The 21,889-nt window shown below is 45.8% G+C and overlaps 1 protein-coding gene across 8 annotated transcripts in view; it reads left to right on the top strand.

Annotated features, from left to right (window-relative positions):
* Nucleotides 1–3,447, top strand: part of osbpl8 (oxysterol binding protein-like 8) — a 148,236-nt gene extending 144,789 nt beyond the window's left edge. For all 8 annotated transcript variants that reach the window (XM_052029897.1, XM_052029899.1, XM_052029901.1 and 5 more), the window contains one exon: nt 1,873–3,447. In XM_052029897.1, coding sequence (XP_051885857.1) covers nt 1,873–2,008 — 136 coding nt within the window. In that variant the 3' untranslated portion in view covers nt 2,009–3,447. The remainder of the gene's footprint in view (nt 1–1,872) is intronic.
* Nucleotides 3,448–21,889: the final 18,442 nt, after the last annotated feature.

Genomic DNA, 21,889 nt, shown 5'->3' with positions numbered 1-21,889 from the left:
ATGCCATTGGTTCCAAACCTGCCGCATACGATAAGGGCAGCTGCCGAGTGCTACTGGGCTACCCTGGAGTGAAGCAATCACCTGCAGACACATCAGACAGAGGGACACATTAAACCACTACCTGAGAGTCGCCACGGTTGTCTCACCCTCCTTCAAGAAAATAGGAGTAGGAGGAGGCCACTCGGCCCCTCAAGCCTGCCCTACCATTCAAAATGATCATGACACTTCCAAGTTATTTCACCACAGACCAGAATTTCCTGATCTTTCACAGATGAATCAGCCCCTTCTTTAAATACCCCCAGTGCTCCAGCCTCCACAACACTCCGAGGTAGAGAATTCTAGAGATCCACCACCCCAAGCTTCAAAACCTGGATACACTTTTCCATTGGAGATGGCAGAAGCTGGAATCTGGAGCAACGAACAAACTGCTGAAGGAACTCAGCAGGTCAGGCAGCATCTGTAGAGGGAGATGGACAGTCAACATTTCCGGTTGAGACCCTTCATCCGGACCAGACCTGAAACGTCAACTGTCCGTTTCCCTCCACAGACGCTGCCGACCCGCGGAGTTCCTCCAGCAGCGTGTTCGTTACACCTTTCCATTTCCCATCTGATCGCTGGACCGTGTGACCAACTGATCCAAGCTGCCACCGGCCACCAGGGGACAGCTAAGTACTCCCTGACCAGCAGGGTCATGGCATGCAGTAAACCCAGATCAACACTCACTCAAGCTGGCAGTTTAATTCATCTTCTTCTTTCCCCTGTTTTTGGTTCCTCAATAGATCTTGAAGCTTCTGTAACATCTAATGCTTCATGCCACTTAACTAGTTGTCAATCTTTTGAAACAATGGTGATCATTGACAGCACTCCCTGTATATGAGTTTAACATGACATAATTTTTTTAACCTGTTTTATGCTGAATCCTAACCTATCTAGGCCAGTAGTTTACAGGCCATTCCCAGGTTATTAATGCCCAATTTACGGACACCCCTACACATAAACAGGCTGCTATAATATCATTAAATTCAAAAGTCTGACATACATACATTCGTTCGTCCCTACAAACAGCAGAACTAGTTTCCTCTCTCCTCTTTTAGTAATTGTTCCTTCTCATCGGTCTGTGTGCTTCTGATGCCATCTATCACAACACTGTGGGCGCATGGTTACCATAACAAGTGATTTCCGTGTTTTATCCGACTTGCGGACAGATTCGACTTAACAATGTCTGTAAAAACGGAGCCCGTTTGTTACCTAGGGATGGCCCGTATTGAGATTTAACTTGGTGTTATCTAGTTATGAAGGGGAAAAAAGTCAGCCATATGGAAGGGTCTTTGTGAACAGAAGAAGGCATACTTTCATATGTGCACTATTTATAAGATGTGCCACAGTAAGCAATTAATCTAATTCAATGTCAGACCACTGACTGATCCTGAGACCTGTAACTAGTTTACCTTATAATGTCCCCTTTTTAAATTGGGGAATGTTTTCTGCATTAAAAACACTATATAAATGCAAGTTGTTGTCATCCTTCTACCCCCCTGGTTTTTACTCTCTGCCCTTCATCACGTTCTGTCCCCTCTGCTCTTCCATGCTCCTTCCCCACCTTACCTCCCATCTCATTCCTATTCCTTGAATTGCCTGGAACTTCCCCAGTTACTCTGCCTACCTTGCTGATTGACACGGCTGAGGTAGATGCGAAGGTAATTGTTGAAATGAGATTGTTGGTAAGTCATAGATTAGTGGATCTTTATGCATGCAACCAATATTTAATTAGAATTGATCTTTTTATCAAAAACCACTGACAAGTATTAATTGTTTATTAAACCTGGTGCAATCTATGTTTCTTGGACTAAATGGTCTGAATTCTTTGTTTAGAAGTTTGGCAGCTCTACGAAATCGGACAGCCACAAGCCAGCCCAATGCAAGTAACCACTTTTTGCAACAGAGGGACTATGTGGTCATTCTCTTCCTCATCCTGCTTCAGATAGTTATTAATTACATATTCAACTAACCATGACCTGACCAAATGAAGCCATAAGCAGAAGAGACAAGGAGCAGGATTTTCTTCAGCACATGCGGATCTCTGAGTATAACCACCAGGCATGGTGTTGGACCAGGTGTGCTTCAGATTTGATAACAAAGTGCTTTCAAAACTTTTCAGTGTGTACAAAATATTCATATGCATATTCACTTTACCTTGTGATGAACCACAATGCTTTAAAGACACTCCATGTGTGTTGATGCTCCAGACTTAAATCAATTTTTACAACTCCTTTAGTAAGGCCAGTTTTAGCATAAGCCATATACTAAATTACGTGCAAGTATTAGAATACCAGTAACAGCATAAACACTCGCCCGTTACACATTGGCGCACACCTACATCTATTTCCGAATGCTGTTTCTAGTATTCCCCTTTTGCAACCAGTGCTTTGTTTATGAATGTTACAGTCCCTTAAGAGAGACACGTGAGCTTAGCATTCATGTTTAGTTCAGATTTAACGTACTTTCAGCAGGGTCCAAACTATATTTATACTTAAAAAGTATTCTGGAGGGGCAGGATGCTGGAGGGATGTAGAGCAGTGCCTTCTGGATGACTTCACACCAGTGTTCAGGATATGCTACTAAACGTGTTAGGGCTGTGCCATAGTTGGGGAAAAAAAGCCTTACAACATTCCAGAGTTAGTCTGTAAGTTTATTTTAATGTCTCAAGTTGTCATAATACTGCCATTAATATCTATGTGGTAGCTTGTAAAACCAGATTGTATTCTGACATTTGTAAAAATGGTCCAAACCAGTTTATTTTTTACTTTGCATCAGTTTTTCTCGTTGTCTGGCTGTCACTAACTTTCGTCCATCCCAACTCATTGCGAGTCACAGAACTGGACGGTAATTTTAATTTCTAAGTATATGATCCAAAAGTGATTTGTGCACATCTAGTACATGTTTAAACTAGAATCTAAGCAAATGTTTACTGTTGCTGCAACCTATGGTGACTGTTAGAGAAAGACAGATTATGCGTAAAAGGACAGTGTTGTGCATTTTTTTTACATTTTGAAAGTCAAACACATGATTAAAGAAACCATTGATGGGATCATGTAAATGTTTTATCGATGTACCTAAATATTTATTCATGAAACAACCTTTTGTTAACTAAGGTTTATCGAAGTTCTTTGGTTCCATAAATTCTACATTTTCTCATGATGTTGACTTAACCAATAAATGCCTAAACAGGTGACTGCAGCACCACGGGCACTTCCACTTTCTTCCCCCAGTGAGGTTTCTTTTATTTTGGGGAATGATTTTTAAATACAATATTGTCACAGTAACGGTAGCAAACTAGTGGCAAGGAATGAGATGTTGGGTTTCACTCAATAACCACTTGTAAGAGCACAGTCACTTGTAATATGGTATTTATGATCACTGACTTAATAAAGATCTGTGATTCCCACAGCAGACTGAGAGACCTGATTTTTTTTCTAAATGATTAATCTATAATGTTGGAACTTGAGCAGTTATTTGTTCTTGAGGCTTGAGGGGGGGGCTTCACGGGTGTTGGGTCCATTCTATATTTTCAATATTAAGTTCAAGTTGCTTTATTGTCATTCCCCCATATGCTATAAAAACACGTGGAGGGACGAAATGTCATTTCCCCCAGACTCACACAACAGAGGACATACGTAGGACAGAGGACATACAATAAACGCAGACAGAAACATTGTGCAAGTACAAATAGTGCAAAAAGCGGTATATACAGAATACAAAATTAGTGCAGGGTTAGTGCAAACCCGAGTTGGATGAAGAAAATACAGAACTCAGTGTGTTGTACTAATTGTATAAACATGTTCAGCAGCAGCCAAAGTTCTTATACGTCGTTGTGCAAACCAGGGCTTTTGACACGACATTTGTCTGAAACTGTCCCCAGGGTATTCAGGAGCCTGACAGCCTGGGGGAAAAAACTGTTGTACAGTTGAGTAGTTCTGGCCCGGATGCTCCAATACCGCTTGCCAGACAGCAGTGGGACAAATAGGTCGTGGGAGGGATGAGGAGGGTCATCTATGATTCTGCAGACCTTGCGTGTGCATCGTGTGTTGTGGATATCCAGGATGGAGGGAAGAGGTGCTCCAATGATCTTTCCCGCTGTACTCGCAATTCTCTGCAAAATCTTATGGTCAGAGGTGTTACAGTTAGCGTATCAGGCAGAGATGCAGCTGGTCAGGACACTCTCAATGGCATCCCTGTAGAATGTGGTGAGGGTGGGGCAGGGCAGGTTTGCTCTCTTCAGCCACCGTAAAAAGTGGAGACACTGCTGTGCCTTCTTGGCGAGGGAGGAGGTGTTGGTTGACCAGGACAGGTCGTCTGTTATATGTATTCCCAAGAGATGAAGAGAATGAAGACAAATGAAGAGAAGTAAAACAGAGGAGAACCACAGGCAGAGAATGCATCATTTTGAAGTACATTTTCTTTTTCAATGTGTCATCTTGCCGCCAGTACAAAGGGCCTGTCTCTGTGATGTGTGATCATGATTCCAAAAGGTCAATAGTCCAGCTGTTCCATTCCGAAAGGCAATCCACACCCACCATCAACCTCTCTCCGTGCCCCCACGCACGACTTGGAGCGCCAAATCAAAAGAGCAGGAAGTATCTTGCACTGCCTGAGCTGATGGTTCTGTGTGATGGAGGGGTGGTGATGTGGTGTTGGAGAAACTCCTATCAGCTCTCAAGCCCCAGGAGGCTTTGGTGACTGGTGTTAATTCCAGTTAACTCACCTACCTTCTGTAGCTCAGGATGTCCTTAATTATCCAAGCCTTTGTTACCCCTTGACTCAAATTCTCCAACTGTCTCTGTCAGTCCCCACCTGCCACTCCATAGACTAGAGTTCACCCAAATCTCTGTTGCCTGTATCCTATTTTGCATTGACTCAGTAGTGTAGTGGTTAGTGTAACACTGTTAGAGCGCCAGCGACCCAGGTTCAATTCCGGCCGCTGTCTGTAAGGGGTTTGTACGTTCTCCCTGTGTCTGCGTGGGTTTCCTCCCGGTGCTCCGGTTTCCTCCCACATTCCAAAAGACTTGTGGGTTAGGAAGTTGTGGGCATGCTATGTTGGCGCCAGAAGCATGACGACACTTGCAGGCTGTTCCCAGAACATTTGATGCAATGATGCATTTCACTGTGTGTTTTGATGTACATGTGACTAATAAAGATACCTGATCATTCACCCATCACCTGGAGCCTGCTGTCTTCCAGTCAAACAAGGCCTCAATTTTTCAAAAAGTCTCCTCCTCATTTGCAGATCCTTCACAACCTGAGCCCTATCTCTGTGACGTTGTCCAGCACCAGAATCTTGCATCTTTCCAATTCTGGCTTCCTCTGCACATCCCAAGTTAAAGCAGCCCACCACTGACCCTACGCCTGTAATTTCCTCACTAAATCTCTGCTCCTTTAAGATCTTTGACCAATTTGCCTTGACTGTGTGAGGCACCCTGAGGTTCTTTACCAGATTAAAAGTGCTACATCGCTGCAACTTGTGCCTCAAGTTAAAATTGGGGTCCATTTGCTCCATATTATACTGAGATTAATCAGTGAAACTGCTTCATACTACATTACAGTGTCAGTATTATTAAAGGTTGTAAATGCAATCATAGAGATTTAACTTCACATCATTTCCTGGATTTCGGAGCAAGCTCCTGAAGCTACAATAGTTGCACCTTTTTGTAGAGTTATTTAAATGTGTATTTGCATGCTGTGGAATTATTTTAAATCATTCTGGTGACTTGGGCTTCACTGGCAAGGCTGATAGTTTCTGTCCAACTCTAATTGTGCTCAGGGAAATGGTGATGAGCCAGCACTTTGAACCACCAAAGGCTGTGTGACGAAGGTGCCCCCACTGCACTGGATTGACAAGGTTTTGACCCAGCAACAATGAAGGAACATCAATATATTGTAGGATAGTATGTGGCTTGGTGGATGGGGTGGGGTAAGGATTTTGGAGCTCGTTCCCATCTGCCTGCAACTCTTGTTACACTTCTCAAAGTGACAGTATTAGTGAGCTTATTTAACTTTTCTCTGAAACTACCTCCAGTTCATAAGTATTGGTAATTGGTTTATTATTGTCACATGTACCAAGATACAGTGAAAAGCTTTGTTTTGAATGCCATCCATACAGATCATTTCAAGACATAAGTATATCCAGGTAGTACCAAGAGAAAAGGAATAACAGAATATAGTGTTACAGTTGCAGAGAAAGTGCAGTGCAGGTAGACGACGGGGTAGATTGTGGAGATCAAGAGTTCATCTTTAGTGTACAAGAGGTCTGTTCATGAGTCTTCTAACAGCGGGATAGAAGCTGTCCTTGAGTCTGGTGGTACGTGTTTTCAAGCTTTTGTATCTTCTGCCCGATGGAAGAGGGGAGAAGAGAGAATGTCCGGGGTGGGAGATTTTCCTATTTCATTCCGACAGGGGAGGAGGACTTTCAGCCCTCCAGGTCTGTGCCAGCTCAGAGAAAAATCCCTCTCCCCCACTCAATCTCCCTTTAACCTGCTCGTTCACCGCATTCCCATCGTTTCTCCCCCTCCCCCTAGATTCTACCACCCACCTACAGTCTAGAGGCAACTTACAGCTGCCAATTAACTTTAACAAACCTGCACACTTCTGAGATGTGGGAGGAAACCGGAGCACCCGGGGGAAGCCAACGAGGTCACAGGGAGAACGTGCAAACTCCACACAGACAGCACCGGAGGTCGGGATCGAACCCGGGTCTCTGGAGCTCTGAGGCAGCGGCCCTACCGACTGCACCACTGTGCTACCCCAGTTAACCTGCATTAGTTGAGCATGAATGTGTTGCTCGGCACTAGATATATGCAGTAGAAATCTGGGTATTCTTAATAAATAAACTTCTACCTTAAATTACCAGTGAGAGCTTATAACCAAATAAAACTCACTTGGTATTGGTTTTCATTGTAATTAATACTCATTCATTGATGTGCTTTTATAGCACTGTAATTGATACAACATCTCTTCTTTTGTCAAGACCACTCATAGGATTGATGGAATAGTGTGTTCCGGCAGACCGCCAGGTAACTGGAGATGGAGCCAAGTCATTCATTTGGCCGAGGCGCCCTGGGATGTATTGAACGAAAGGGGTGGAGGACACAGTTACTGTCTGCAGAAAGCACTCACAATCAAAAGATGAGAGTGTCTTTTGTCTTTGGCCCCTCCTCGAGCAACTGCAAGCATCACCCAACACCAACCATCACACCCTCCCCCCACCCCCCTCTTCTCCCAACCCCTTCCAGTCACTTTCCTCTGCCCACCGATACGAAAACAATCCTGCCCAGTGATACTTCCAAGTAATCCAGTTGATGCAGAGCTGTGAGAAATGTCTTAGATTTCCAAGTGTAAGTCTATTGTCATGGGCACACATACCCAGGGTATAAATGCCATGAAAATTAGCTTTTTGTAGCAGCAGCACGGTGCATTGCAAACACAACAAACATAAATTAACATAAATGTAAATTAACATAAATTATACATAACTTACATGATAAAATAAACATAATGACATTAGTGCAAGTTGAGAGGGGGAGGAAGAAATGTAGTCCGAGGTTTTTAGCACCTGACAGCAGCGGGGAAGAAGCTGTTGTTGAACCTTGAGGTGTGGGGTCTTCAGGCTCCTGTACCTCCTGCCTGATGGCAGCATCGAGAAGCGGGCACGGCCCGGATGGTGGGGGTCCCTGATGATGGATGTCGCCTTCCTGAGACGTCGCCTCGATGGTGGGGAGAGCTGTAACCTGTGATGGAACCGGCTGAGTCCCACCGCTCTCTGCAGCCTCTTGTGTTCCTGTGTGTTGGGAGTTCCCATCCCAGGCCGTGATGCAGCCAACCAATTCAGCAGCTTTATTTATTTAAACCTGCTCCAAAGGGAAATGACTGTGACTGAACTCTTGGTGAGTTTTCTTAGAGCAGGGGGCTTGGTCTTTGCTGCAGCAACGTACGCAAAGACTGACAGCAGCCCGTGGGCATTCGACAAGGTATTGAGCTACTGATAATGAACCATGCAGCTTTGCTGGTTAACAGGATCTCAGTCTAAGTGAGCACGTCAATAAAGAGCAACGAGAGGACAGTGACGGGTAATGTTTACGCACTGAAGCAGATGTCTGGTATCGAGCAGACTAATCCATAACGTGACATACTGTGCAAAGTTTAGCAATGTAATTTTACTTTGTTGATCTTTCCAGAAAACTCTCTCATTCCTGACAATAACATCCTAACCAACCCCTTGGGTTATTCAAGACCCTGCCACCTCCCATTGTTACTGGAGTTCAATTCATGTGTCAAGATGCTGTGACATTAAACTAACGTGGCCACAATCTCTACCCAGCTCTTTAAAGAAATCATCATTAATGCATCAATGCTGAAATATTGATGGCAAAAGGATGGTTTTAAATCGCAGCACAAAGTAGTGGACAGCTGATTGTTGAAAACATACAGATCTGATGTACAGAAAGATTCAGCAGAAACAATTCACTGAGGAGGGCAGTAACCCCCAGCCGACCCCCACGTCCCTACCCACAGCTGCCACAGAATGGCAGCAAAGCCCAGGTACAGCAGATGGTTGGAAATGGAGCCCAGAATAGATGAAATTCCTAGGAGTGAACATCACCAATAGCCTGTCCTGGTCCAACCACGTAGACGCCATGACCAAGAAAGCTCATCAGTGCCTCTACTTCCTCAGGAGACTCAAGAAATTCATCATGTCCCCTTTGACACTCACCAACTTTTATTGATGCACCATAGAAAGCATCCTATCTGGATGCATTGCAACTTGGTATGGCAACTGCTCTGCCCGTGACCACAAGAAACTGCAGGGAGTTGTGGACACAGCCCAGCATATCATGGAAACCAGCCTCCCCTCCATGGATTCTGTCTACACTTCTCGCTGCCTTGGTAAAGCAGCCAACATAATCAAAGACCCACCCACCCCGGACATTCTCTCTTCTCCCCCCTCCTGTCAGGCAGAAGATACAAAAGCCTGAAAGCACGTACCACCAGGCTCAAGGACAGCTTCTATCCTGCTTGTTATAAGCCTATTAAACAATCCTCTAATATGTTAAGATAGACTCCTGACCTCACAATCTACCTCATTATGGCCTTGTACCTCATTGTCTGTCTGCCTGCACTTTCTCTGTAACTGTAACACTTTATTCTGCATTCTGTTATTGTTTTCCCTTGTACTACCTCGGTGCTCTGTGTAATGAATTGATCTGTATGGATGGCATTTTCACTGTGCCTCAGTACATGTGACAATAAAAAACCAATTTACCAACTTAAGCAATGAAGTCGTCTGCCCCACCTTCCAACACTCCAGGAGATCAACGAGGGATGAAAGAACAAGCTGCTAGAAGAACTCAATCCTGAGGCAGGATCTCAACTTGAAATGTTGACCATCTCTCTGAGATGCTGCTCGACCCACTGAGTTCCTCCAGCAGTTAGTTTTTGCCCCACGTTCCAGCATCTGCAGTCTCTTGTGTCTCCAGATCAAGGAGGGATTTCCAGATATCCCTCTTCCCCAATTCCCCAGGCTCTGGGTTGTTGGATCTGCCATTTCAGGACATCAGCCAGAGTGGGGAGATGAACAACGATGTGGAGAACCAGGGGGATATTTTCCCTTCCAATCGATTTCCTCTGATCATACCAGGATCTGTATTTGAGTGGCTGGGAGAGAAGTCAAACCAAACTTCCCATGTGCCACAGTCAGAAACCCCCCCCCACCCCCCGAGTGCCGCGTTTGTTTGTATGGTAGGTGAAGGGGAAAACTTTCTCTATTGACTTGCTGGATCACTGATCACGTAAACAAATCTGTCTCCCGAGCCAAGCTCAGTTTCAACAGGTGACACCAAATCCCTGATCTATAATTTGTTGGACCTAGTTCTCCATGGTTCTATGTTGTGAGTAAAGTCATTTTAATTCCATTCCAGAGTTGTTCCCAGAACCGTAGGGTGATGGAGCACAGAAGAAGGCCATTCAGCCCATTGTGTTTGTACTCTCCCATTGAATGCCACTCCTCTGCTCTTTCCTCAGAGCTCTGCAAATGTTCTCTGCAAAAATTCCTCCTCATTGTGAGTCCTTGTTGAATCTTCTCCCACCACTCTTGCAGACAGTGCATTCAGTTCCCAATCCCTGCGTTAAAACGTCTTTAGTCCTGTCCCTATTATCAAAGTCTATGAGAGTGGCCCAGTGTGGACACACAGTGAGGAGGCAGTGATTCCCAACCACAATGCTTCACTGAAGGAGAATCCCACTTTCACTCGGAAGAATGGATGTTGAATCCCAGTCCCTCAATGTCTGGCTGTTGGCCGAAGACAGGTCCATTTCCCCTTATCCTGGTGCTTTTGCTTTTCCAAAGGAGGTTTATTCAGACGATAAGAGGCATAGATCGAGTGGACAGTCGGAGACTCTTTCCCAGGGCGACAATGGCTAACACGAGGGGACATAATTTTAAGGTGATCAGAGGAAGATATAAGGGGGATGTCAGGGGTAAGTTTTTTACACACAGAGTGGTGGGTGTGTGGAACGCACTGCCGGCAGAGGTTGTGGGAGCAGATACATTAGGGACATTTAAGAGACTCTTAGATAGACACATGAATGATAGAGAAATGGGGGGCTATGTGGGAGGGAAGGGTTAGATAGTGCAGGATAAAATGTTGGCACAACATTGTGGACCGAAGGGCCTGTACTGTGCTGTAGTGTTCTATGTTCTGTGTTCAGTGATTACAGAATCACATTAATACATTATTACAGGACTTCATGACACAAAGTATTTACAGTTTCAAATTATAACACGGTCATCTCTATCCAGAACACACTCGAGCCCCTGTGGTGCCCACTGGTCCTGGACATCCCCCATTGTACCTGTGGATACTGCGTGTTCCTTCTCCAGGGACACACAGACACAGACATAACCCCGGAAGAGGGCCATTCTCATAAACCTTGATACAGGGGCAGGACTAAAGCAACAGTGAATCATTTTAACCCAGAGATTGGGAACTGAGTGCACTGCCTGCAAGAGTGGCGTGAGTGTGAGTGTGACAGTGAGTGTGAGTGTGTCAGTGGGTGTGTGGCTGTGTGTGTGTGTCAGTGGGCGTGTGGCTGTGTGTGTGAGTGTGTCAGTGGGTGTGTGGCTGTGTGTGTGTGTCAGTGGGCGTGTTACAGTGAGTGTATCAGTGGGTGTTGTTTGCAGTGTCTGCACTTGCTGAAGATCCAGACAAACTCTTTGTGTTTATCTTCATCCTGGAGAATGAACGGCCTTGAGCTGTTCACAGAGGAACCACAATTCTGTTCCCTCTCTGTGCACACTGGCCAATCACACTAAACTCTCCGATTCCCTCGCACAGTTCCGGCCACGGAATGTGATGCAGTTGAAAACCATGACAGGAAGTGTGGCGTTAAATTATTAACGCAGCATCTGTTGCAGTCACCTCTGGTCCCATTGACGTCACTCTGCATCAGTCACTTCAGTAACCCTGGAGATCAGGCACTCTCAGTGTAGACAGGGTCACTCCATCTCCCCACTACCATGCAGAAAAATAACTCCATGGCAACATTCTGACCAGATAAGGTTCTATTGTCTTCAGCCTTTGGAAAGCAGGCAAAATACAAATCAAACCACATTTGATTTACCATAATGACCAGTGTATAAGCCATGCCAGATGTTCTCCGCCTTCTCCCCTCCCCTCCACCACTTTTGGAGACAGTTTTAGAAAAACATTGTCCTTGGGTTTAAAATACAATTTTCCCCCTTTAGATCTATAATAAGAAAAAACTATTTTAATTTTGAAGCATCACAGAAGGCGGCATCCATCACTAAGGACCCTCACCATCTGGGACATGCCCTCTTCTCGTTACTACCATCGGGGAGGAGGTACAGGAGCCTGAAGACCCACACTCAACGATTCAGGAACAGCTTCTTCCTGTCCGCCATCAGACTTCTGAACACTCCAAAGAAATCTTATCCATGAACACTACCTTGTTATTCTTTTTTTTGCACTATTTATTTATTTTGTAATTTAAGATAAGATATCTTTAGTAGTCACATGTACATTGAAACACACAGTGAAATGCATCTTTTGCGTAGAGTGTTCTGGGGGCAGCCCGCAAGTGTCGCCACGCTTCCGGCACCAACATAGCATGCCCACAACTTCCTAACCCGTACGTCTTTGGAATGCGAGAGGAAACCAGAGCACCCGGAGGAAACCCACGCAGACACGGGGAGAATGTACAAACTCCTTACAGACAGTGGCCAGAATTGAACCCAGGTCGCTGACGCTGTAATAGCGTTACGCTAACCGCTACACTACCGAGCGCCCCACCGTGGACTTGGAACCAATGTGGGTAAATGGAGAGAAAGATCCAAATTAGCCATGACCCGAGCAGGAATGAGGGCCCGAATGGCTTTTATTTCCCAGCCGAAGATGTTAAACCAAGGTCTGGTCTGCCCTCTTCCTGAACACAAATAGACCCATGGCACTAAGATCTGAGGAGATTTTCCTGGTGTTCTGGGCTAATGTTTTTTTGCCCTCTCTCAACACCTGGGGCATGTAATCTGATTATAGCTACTTCATTGCCACTTGTGGGATCTTGCTGTGCACTGCTTGGCTGCTGCTTGCCCTGCATTAGAGCAGTGGTTGTGCTCTAAGAGGACCTCACCGTCTCTCATGCACACAGGGACAACTGGAAGTGGTAGAGTTAAATCCAGCCACATATCCCACAGTGATTCCCCACTGTAGTAAAAAAACACAACATAGGGTCCACAAAGGATGCTGCCTATCCCAGGACTACATTGCCCGTTCCAAAGTGCCTTCCTGGGGCATTTCAGAGAGTAACAGCACTGCTGTAGGTCTGGTGACACAGCCCAGAGTGAGGAAGGAAGATAGATTTCTTCCCCTGAGTTGGGTAATTTTAACAATTTGGTAGTTTCCATTAGAGATAAAGCTTTTTGGAATTGGAATTGGTTTACTATTGTCACATGCACAGTGAAAAACTTAGTTTTGCATACAGATCATTTCAAAACATAAGCACATTGAGGCAGTACAAGGGCAAAGAATAACAGAATGCAGAATATAGTGTTACAGTTACAGAGAAAGTGCAGTGCAGGCAGACAATAAAGTTCAAGGGCCACAGCGAGGTAGATTGTGAAGTCAAGAGGTCATCTTTAACGTCCCTTCACGAGTCTTATAACAGCAGGGTAGAAGCTGTGCTTGAGCCTGGTGGTACGCGTTTTCAAGCTTTTGTATCTTCTGCCCGATGGGAGGGGGGAGAAGAGAGAATGTCCGGGGTGGGTGGGGTCTTTGATTATGTTGGCTGCTTTACCAAGGCAGTGAGAAGTGTAGACAGATTCCATGGAGGGGAGGCTGGTTTCCGTGATGTGCTGAGCTGTGTCCACAACTCTCTGCAGTTTCTTGCGGTCCTGGGCAGAGCAGTTGCCATACCAAGCCGTGATGCATCCGAATAGAATGCTTTCTATGGTGCATCGATAAAAGTTGGTGAGAGTCAACGGGAACATGCCGAATTTCCTTAACCTTCTGAGGAAGCAGATATTTAATTCATTCAGTGAATTTATGCTCGTTATAGATCATGGGAATCAAAAGATTGGGTTCAATGCAGGAAAGTGACCCCATGTAAAAGATATAGAACATAGAACACTACAGCACAGTACAGGCCCTTCGGCCCACAATGTTGTGCCAACATTTTATCCTGCTCTAAGATCTATTTAACCCTTCCCTCCCACCTAGCTCCCCATTTCTCTATCATTCATGTGTCTATCTAAGAGTCTCTTAAATGTCCCTGATGTATCTGCCCCCACAACCTCTGCCGGCAGTGCGTTCCACGCACCCACCACTCTCTGTGTAAAAACTTACCCCTGACATCCCCCTTATACCTTGCTCCAATCACCTTAAAATTATGTTCCCTCCTGTTAGCCATTGTGGCCCTGGGGAAAAGTCTCTGACTGTCCACTCGATCTATGCCTCTTATCATCTTGTACACCTCTATCAAGTCACCTCTCATCCTCTTCCTCTCCAAAGAGAAAAGCCCTAGCTCACTCAACCTATCCTCATAAGACATGCTCTCCAATCCAGGCAGCATCCTGGTAAATCTCCTCTGCACCATCTCTAAAGCTTCCACATCCTTCCTATACTGAGGCAACCAGAACTGAAGACAATACTCCAAGTGTGGTTTGACCTGAGTTCTATAGAGCTGCAACATCACCTCGCGGCTCTTGAACTCAATACCCCGACTAATGAAGGCCAACACACCATACGTCTTCTTAACAACTGTCTCGATCTGTGTGGCCAGGTCGACCAGGATCTTATTGAAAGGTGGAGCAGGTATGAGGGGCTGCTTCATTTGTTCTCATTAACTTAAATTCCTATCTTGTCCCCGGATCAGTAGTCCAGGCCACTGGGTGCCTTGCTCAATAGGAAGCCACTGTGCTGAACTGCAGTGTGATTGCCACCCACCATTGGTCCAACGGTGGGAAGGCCAGTGATGATGCTGCCTTGTAGACTCAGGCTGGGAGCCGGGCAGGAACAGACGGGCAGCGAGCTGGGAACAGGTCCAGAGACAAAGGTCGGCTTCGAGGAAGTCAGTGAGAAAAGTAGGAAGGGGTTTTCCACAGGGGTTGATGCTGTTCACCATTTACAGAGAGTAAAGACACCCTGGAATTTGGGAGGAACTTCTTTCCCCAGAGATGTGGTTGGGATGAACTGCTAGCTAAATGGAGATGGTCCTGGGGGGGGAGACGCAGACAAGTAGGGGAAGGAGCAACAAACAATCTGCTAGAGGAACTCAGCAGGTCGACCAGCATCCATGGAGGGAGAGGAATTGTCGACGTCTCAGGTCAAAACCCTGCATCAGGACTCCTGAAGTAGGAATTGAACTGAACTGGTTTATTATTGTCACATGAACTGAGGTACAGTAAAAAAACTTTGTTTTACATACCATCCATACAGATCAATTCATTACAACTGTGCATTGAGGTAGTACAAGGGAAAACAATAACAGAATGCAGAATAAAGTGTTACAGTTACAGAGAAAGTGCAGTGTAGGCAGACAATAAGGTGCAAGGTCATAACGAGGTAGATTGTGAGGTCAAGAGTCCATCTTATTGTACTAGGGGATCGTTAAATAGGTTTATAACAACCGGATTGAAGCTGTCCCTGAGCCTGGTGGTACGTGCTTTCAGGCTTTTGTATCTTCTGCCCAATGGGAGGGGGGAGAAGAGAGAATGTCCGGGGTGGGTGGGGTCTTTGATTATGTTGGATGCTTTACAGTGGCAGCGAGAAGTGTAGACAGAATCTATGGAGGGGAGGCTGGTTTCTGTGATGTGCTGGGCTGTGTCCACAACTGTCTGCAGTTTCCTGTGGTCCCAGGCAGAGCAGTTGCCATACCAAGCCGTGATGCATCCAGATTGGATGCTTTCTGTGGAGCATCGATAAAAATTGGTGAGGGTCAAAGGGGACATGCCAAATTTCTTTAGCCTCGCGAGGAAGTGATGAGCTTTCTTGGCCATGGCGTCCATGTGGTTGGACCAGGACAGGCTATTGGTGATGTTCACTCCTGGGAACTTGAAGCTTTCAACCCTCTTGTGGCTTGTGTGGAGCTCAGAGATCACCAGAGTCACCAAATGGATGTATGTCAGATGTAACACTCTGTATTAAGCAGCCAGACGTGTGTTGAGGCAGTGTGTGAGATCAGGTCTGGCCCACACTGTGCTCCTACCCATTGTTAAATCCCAGCTTCGCTTTCAAGTAGTATCTCAGGAAAGGCTGTTGACGCAAAATTCAATTTCTCTCTTGGCAGTAATTAGTGCCACAGGAAATTATTAACTGCATCAATTTATGTTCCTGTACTTTGTCTTTTTTACACTGGGACATATAATTTGCAGTTTTATTCTCTCTGTGATTGCTAAATATTTATTGAGGTTAATGAATCCTCACTATAGCATCTCATTATAACCTTCTCATTTGTATTTGATATTAATTAAACCTTTTCTTAGTTAAATTCTGGTGACGGCTCTTAAGCACCAATATGTGATACATTTGGTAGGACATGTGGCAATTTGTCAACTGCTCAGTCAAAAGGTTCTCTATTTAATCTGCTGTAGGTTTTCCACACTCATTTCCACATTGGGTTGCCTTGGGTGACTTCTCCCACATCTCACCATCATCGAGGGTATTTGACAACCCTCCCTGGAGCTGACTGACTGTCCCCAGAGTGGGGAGACCACATGTGCCCACCCCTGTGCCCTCCCCCATTTACCACTAGTTGCTGTGAAGTTTTTGGCTGATTGTTGCTATGGTGCTGCCTCTACTTTGTTAGGAGTTTGAGGAGATTTTTTATGTCACCAAAGATTTGGAAATTTCTACAGATGTACGGTGGAGAGCATCCTGACTGGTTGCATCACCACCTGGTATGGAGGGTCCTGCAAGATCAAAACAGGCTGCAGAGGGTTGTAGACTCAGCCAGCTCCATCACGGGCACAACCCTCCCCATCATTGAGGACATCTTCAAGAGGCAGTGCCTCAAGATGGCAACATCAATTACTAAGGAGCCTCACCATCCAGGACATGCCCTCTTCACGTTACTACCATCGGGGAGGAGGTACAGGAGCCTGAAGACCCACACTCAACGATTCAGGAACAGCTTCTTCCCCTCCGCCATCAGATTTCTGGATGGTCCATGAACCCATGAATACTACCTCGTTATTCCTCTTTTGCACTATTTAATTATTTTTGTAACTTATAGTAATTTTTATATCTTTATGTCTTGCACTGTACTGCTGCCGCAAAACAACACATTTCACGACATATGTCAGTGATAATAAATCTGATTCTGATTCTGATGCTGGTTACCATGGCATCGACCCCTTACTTACGGTGGGTCATTCCCCTGGTTACAATAGAGCTGTATCCTGGTTACAATGGAGTTTCATCCTGGTTACTATGGGACAATCCCAGTTACTATGGCACCGCAACTTGGTAGCTATGGAACTGCCCCATAATTACTATAGAGTTACCCCCTGGTTGCTGTGGAGTTACATTCATAGTTACTACAGATCCCTTCCCTTTCTCAGTGCTTACTGTGTGGTTGTCCTCCCCCTGGGTACTATGGAGTGGCTCTGGACTAGAACAGCCTCACAGAGGAAGATCACCCTAGGGCCCTGGTGAGTGTTATTGAACAAAGGGACCCAGGAGTGCAAGTACATAGTTCACTGAAAGTGGGTCACAGGTAGACAGGGTGGTGAAGAAGGCTTTTAGCATGCTGACCTTCATCAGTCAGGGCACTGAGTATAGGAGTTGGGAAATTATGTTGCAGTTATATAAGATGTTGGTGAGGCCACACTTGGAGTATTGGGTACAGTTTTGGTCGTCCTGTAATAGGAAAGATGGTATTAAACTAGAAAGAGTGCAGGAAAGATTTACCAGGATGTTGCCTGGACACGGGGGCCTGAGTTACAAGGAGAGGTTGTGTAGACTAGGACTTTATCCCATGGGACATAGGAGATTGAGGGGTGTCCTGATAGAGGTGTATAAGTTTATGAAGGGTGTAGACAGGGTGAAGGCACATAGTCTTTTTTCCAGGGAGGGGGTGCTAAAAACAAGAGGGAATAGGTTTAAGATCAGAGGGGAGAGATTTAAAAGGGACATCAGGGGCAGCTTCTTCACGCAAAGGGCGGTGCGTATTTGGAACGAGCTGCCAGAAATAGTAGTTGAGGCGGGCATATTAGCAACATTTAAAAGCCATCTGGATAAGTCCATGGATAGGAGAGGTTTAGAGGGCTATGGGCCAAACGCGGGCAGATGGGACTAGCTCGCTGGGCAACACAGTCGGCATGGATGAGTTGGGCCAAAGGGCCTGTTTCCGTGCTGTATGACTCTATGACTCTAAGACCTGTCGTTCTTGGCCACAGGTCTGGCACCAGAGGATTGGAAGGCCATAGTGTGGTGAATTCACCATTTCCTCCTAACAAGGGACTCTGCTCTGTCTCGCTGTGGGACTGAACTTTTTTGTCACACCTTGTGTCCACAGCTCTCAATGTGTTTGTTTGTAGACCACAGGTCAGAAGCTGCCAAGATATGCAAAGTTGTTGGTGACGCTGCACTCGGATCACTGTGTACAGTTTTGGTCACCCTGTTATAGGAAAGACGTGGTTAAACTGGAAAGAGTGTAGAGAAGATTTACGAGGATGTTGCCAGGATTATGATACTTAAATTCCATTTCATTAAAGGCCATTTCCCACCTTTCACCTTGTTGTACATGAGCGCTCTGGTGTCCTGCTGTGTGGTATATGATGCTGGTCTCAGACAGGTAAGGGAAGGCCCAAGTTCTTTCCTTTCAGCATTATAGTGATTCAGAGGGAGAAAAGTCACAGTAAAAGATGGTCTGCACAACACCGGACTCCACTGCCAGGACTAGACGGCCTGAGTTATAGAGAGAGGTTGGCCAGGCTAAGTCTTTACTCCTTGGAACGTAGGAAAATGAGGGTAGATCTTATAGAAGTAGTTAAAATTATGAGAGGAACAGATAAGGTGGACGGTAACAGTCTTTTCCCCAGGGTAGGGGAGTCCAAAACTTAGGGGTGCATATGTTTAGGGTGAGAGGGGGGAGATTTAAAAGGGACCTGAGGGGCAACTTTTTCCACGCAGATGGTGGTGAGTGTATGGTATTGGTATTGGTTTATTATTGTCACTTGTACTGAGGTACAGTGAAAAGCTTGTCTTGCATACCGATTGTACAGGTCAATTCATTACACAGTGCAGTTACATTGGGTTAGTACAGAGTGCATTGAGGTAGTACAGGTAAAAACAATAACAGTACAAAGTGTCACAGCTACAGAGAAAGTGCAGTGCAATAAGGTGCAAGGTCACAAAGTAGATCGTGAGGTCAGAGTCCATCTCATTGTATAAGGAAACTGTTCAATAGTCTTATCACAGTGGGGTAGAAGCTGTCCTTAAGCCTGGTGGTACGTGCCCTCAGGCTCCTGTATCTTCTAACTGATGGAAGGGGAGAGGAGAGAGAATGACCCGGGTGGGTGGGGTCTTTGATTATGCTGGCTGCTTCACCAAGGCAGCGAGAGGTAAAGACAGAGTCCATGGAGGGGAGGCTGGTTTCCGTGATGGACTGGGCTGTGTCCACAACTCTCTGCAGTCTCTTGCGGTCCTGGGCAGAGCAGTTGCCAGACCAAGCTGTGGTGCCTCCAGATAGGATGCTTTCTATGGTGCATCGATAAAAGTTGGTGAGTGTCAAAGGGGACATACCAAATTTCTTTAGCCTCCTGAGGAAGTAGAGGTGATGGTGAGCTTTCTTGGCTGTAGTGTCATTTAAGAAGCACTTGGATAGGTATATGGAGGGGCAGGGCTTGGAGGGATATGGGCTGAATGCAGGAAATTGAGACAAACTGGGTGGACACTGTGGTCAGCATGGACTGGTTGGGCTGAAGGGCTTGTATCCTTGCTGTGTTGCTGTATGACTCTAAGTGAGGTTACTGATCAAAGTGCAGTGCAGCAGTGAGTGACGCTGAGTGCTTGTGTCTGTTCAACAGATCCATGCTCATGATGATAGGACACTTGTGACCTCCTCAAGCCTGGCACCCAGATGTTTAGGCACAGGTATCCTGATTTAATCACCTCCTGGAACCAAGCCTGACCGGAAAACCTGAGGTGGAGATTTTGAGCTGGATCCTCACCACTCCAGAGACCCAGGTTCAATCCTGACCTCGGGTGCTGTCTATGTGGAGTTTGCACGTTCTGCCTCTGATTGAACCCAGTTGATGGTAAGCTCAGTGCCATCCATGCCGTTCCTGGCCTTGTAAAAGTCCCACCATTCATTTGCCTCAGTGTTTGCCCAACATCTGCTGGTTAACATCTGGAAGTCCTCCAGTGTGGGACTGCCAAGATAGGTCCACTAATGCCATTTACCAGCACTTGGCCCGTTGCCTTCTTTGCTTTGGCGATTCAAGTGCTCAGCTAGATACTTCTAGAATGTAGCAGAATGATTATTTTGGGAGCCCCTTGTGTTGGTAAAGCAACGTGTAAAGGTCAGACCTCAAACAACGTCGCTGCTTCTGACAGCACTTCCTCTGTGTGAGGGAAAGGCTAGATCTTTAAATACTGCAGGATGTTAAGTAGTCAGGCAGGGTTGCCTAGAAGCAAGGCTGTTGTAATAGAAACATGACAACTGCCTTACCACTCTACGGTTACAATAAGTACGTGCATATAGCAACCAATGCAACAGCAACTATCATTGAAGAGATTTGGTACACTGGCTAACCCTTAAAGCAGGGCTTTGAAACAAAAGGTTTCTTTGGTGGTCTTGCAGCTCTGTGTGGTTTACCCGACTCTGTAATGTTTTAATGCTGGGATATTAAAACAACCACAAGAATCCAGACACACATTCCAGTGAGGAAGAATTTTACTCTGTTCACAAGCTGTAGATGTCAGTGGTATTTCCTTTGCCTACTCTCCTTCCTCCCTTGAGTCAGGTGTCCACTTCAGGGGGCAGTTAAGAGACAAGCTCTTGGTAAGGGGGTTAAGGGTTACGGGGAGAAGGCAGGAGAATAGGGTTGGGGGACAAAATAAATCAGTCATGATTGAATGGTGGAGCAGACTCGATGGGCCGAATGGCCTAATTCTGCTCCCGTACCTTATAATTGAACCACATGGGTGGGGTCTGGAGAAGCCAGACTAGTTAAGGACAGCAGATTTCCTTCCCTGGAGAACATTTTTCAACAGTCCAGGCTGCTGGAGGAATTCAGCGGGTCAGGCAGCATCTGTAGAGGGAAATGGACAGTCAACGTTTCGGGTCTGGACGCTTCATCTGGTCCAGTTGACTGTTCTGTTTCCCTCTGTAGATGCCGCCTGACTCCCCGAGTTCCTCCAGCGACACGTTTTTTGCTCCAGATTCCAGAACCTGCAGCCTCTTGTGTCTCCTTGATGATCAATCCGGTGGTTTTGCAGTCACCATTACTGATACCAGCAATCAGGTTAAACTGAGGACCTGCCTGCTCTCTCAGGTAGACAAAAGGTCCCATGGTCACTATTTTGAAGACGAGCAGGAGAGTTCTCTGTGTTGTTTGACCAATATTTATTCCTAAGTCAGTGCTTCTTAACCAGATGATCTGGCCATCACCCCACCAGTCTGCAGGAGCTGGCTGTGTGTAATTTGGCCACGTTTCCTACATTACAACAGTGATGACATTTCAAGAAATTACTTCATTGGCTGTAAGGAGCTTTGATATGACTGGCAAGGGATGTGAAAGGTGCTATATAAACATAACCAGACACAAGAGAGACTGCAGATGCTGGAAATCTGGAGCAACACACACAAAATGCTGGAGGAGCTCAACGGGTCAGGCAGCATCTGTGGAGGGAAATGAACCGTCGATGTTTCAGGCCCACTGCCTGACCCACTGAGTTCCTCCAGCATTTTGTGTGTGTTGGTATAAACGTAACCCTTTTCTTTAACTGAGACTGGATGGGAAATGGCTTGAAACATCGACTAATTTAAAGAGGGTGTTGTGTGGATCTTTGGCTTGAGGACATTCAAGGATGGCGAATCACAGAAGAAACATTGGGCCGGGGTCCATTCATCCCTTCCACCCTGTCCTGTTATTCAATGAGGTCATAGATGATCCAACTCCTTGAACACCTTCAACAAAATCCATCAGTCCCAGAACTAAAACTAATAACTGACCCAGTCCGGATTGGAGTTTGCAACCGAGGCTAGCTCAAGTTTTTAGGCTCCTGGAAACTTCATAGATAGAATTCCTATCTAATTACCTCATCTGTTTTAATTAATATCTCAGAAACATCTATCAAGTCAATCAAACATCTATCCATGG

This window comes from Pristis pectinata, chromosome 15 (assembly GCF_009764475.1).
Source record: "Pristis pectinata isolate sPriPec2 chromosome 15, sPriPec2.1.pri, whole genome shotgun sequence".
Classification (NCBI taxonomy): domain Eukaryota; kingdom Metazoa; phylum Chordata; class Chondrichthyes; order Rhinopristiformes; family Pristidae; genus Pristis; species Pristis pectinata.
This window is presented reverse-complemented; position numbering and strand designations above follow the sequence as displayed.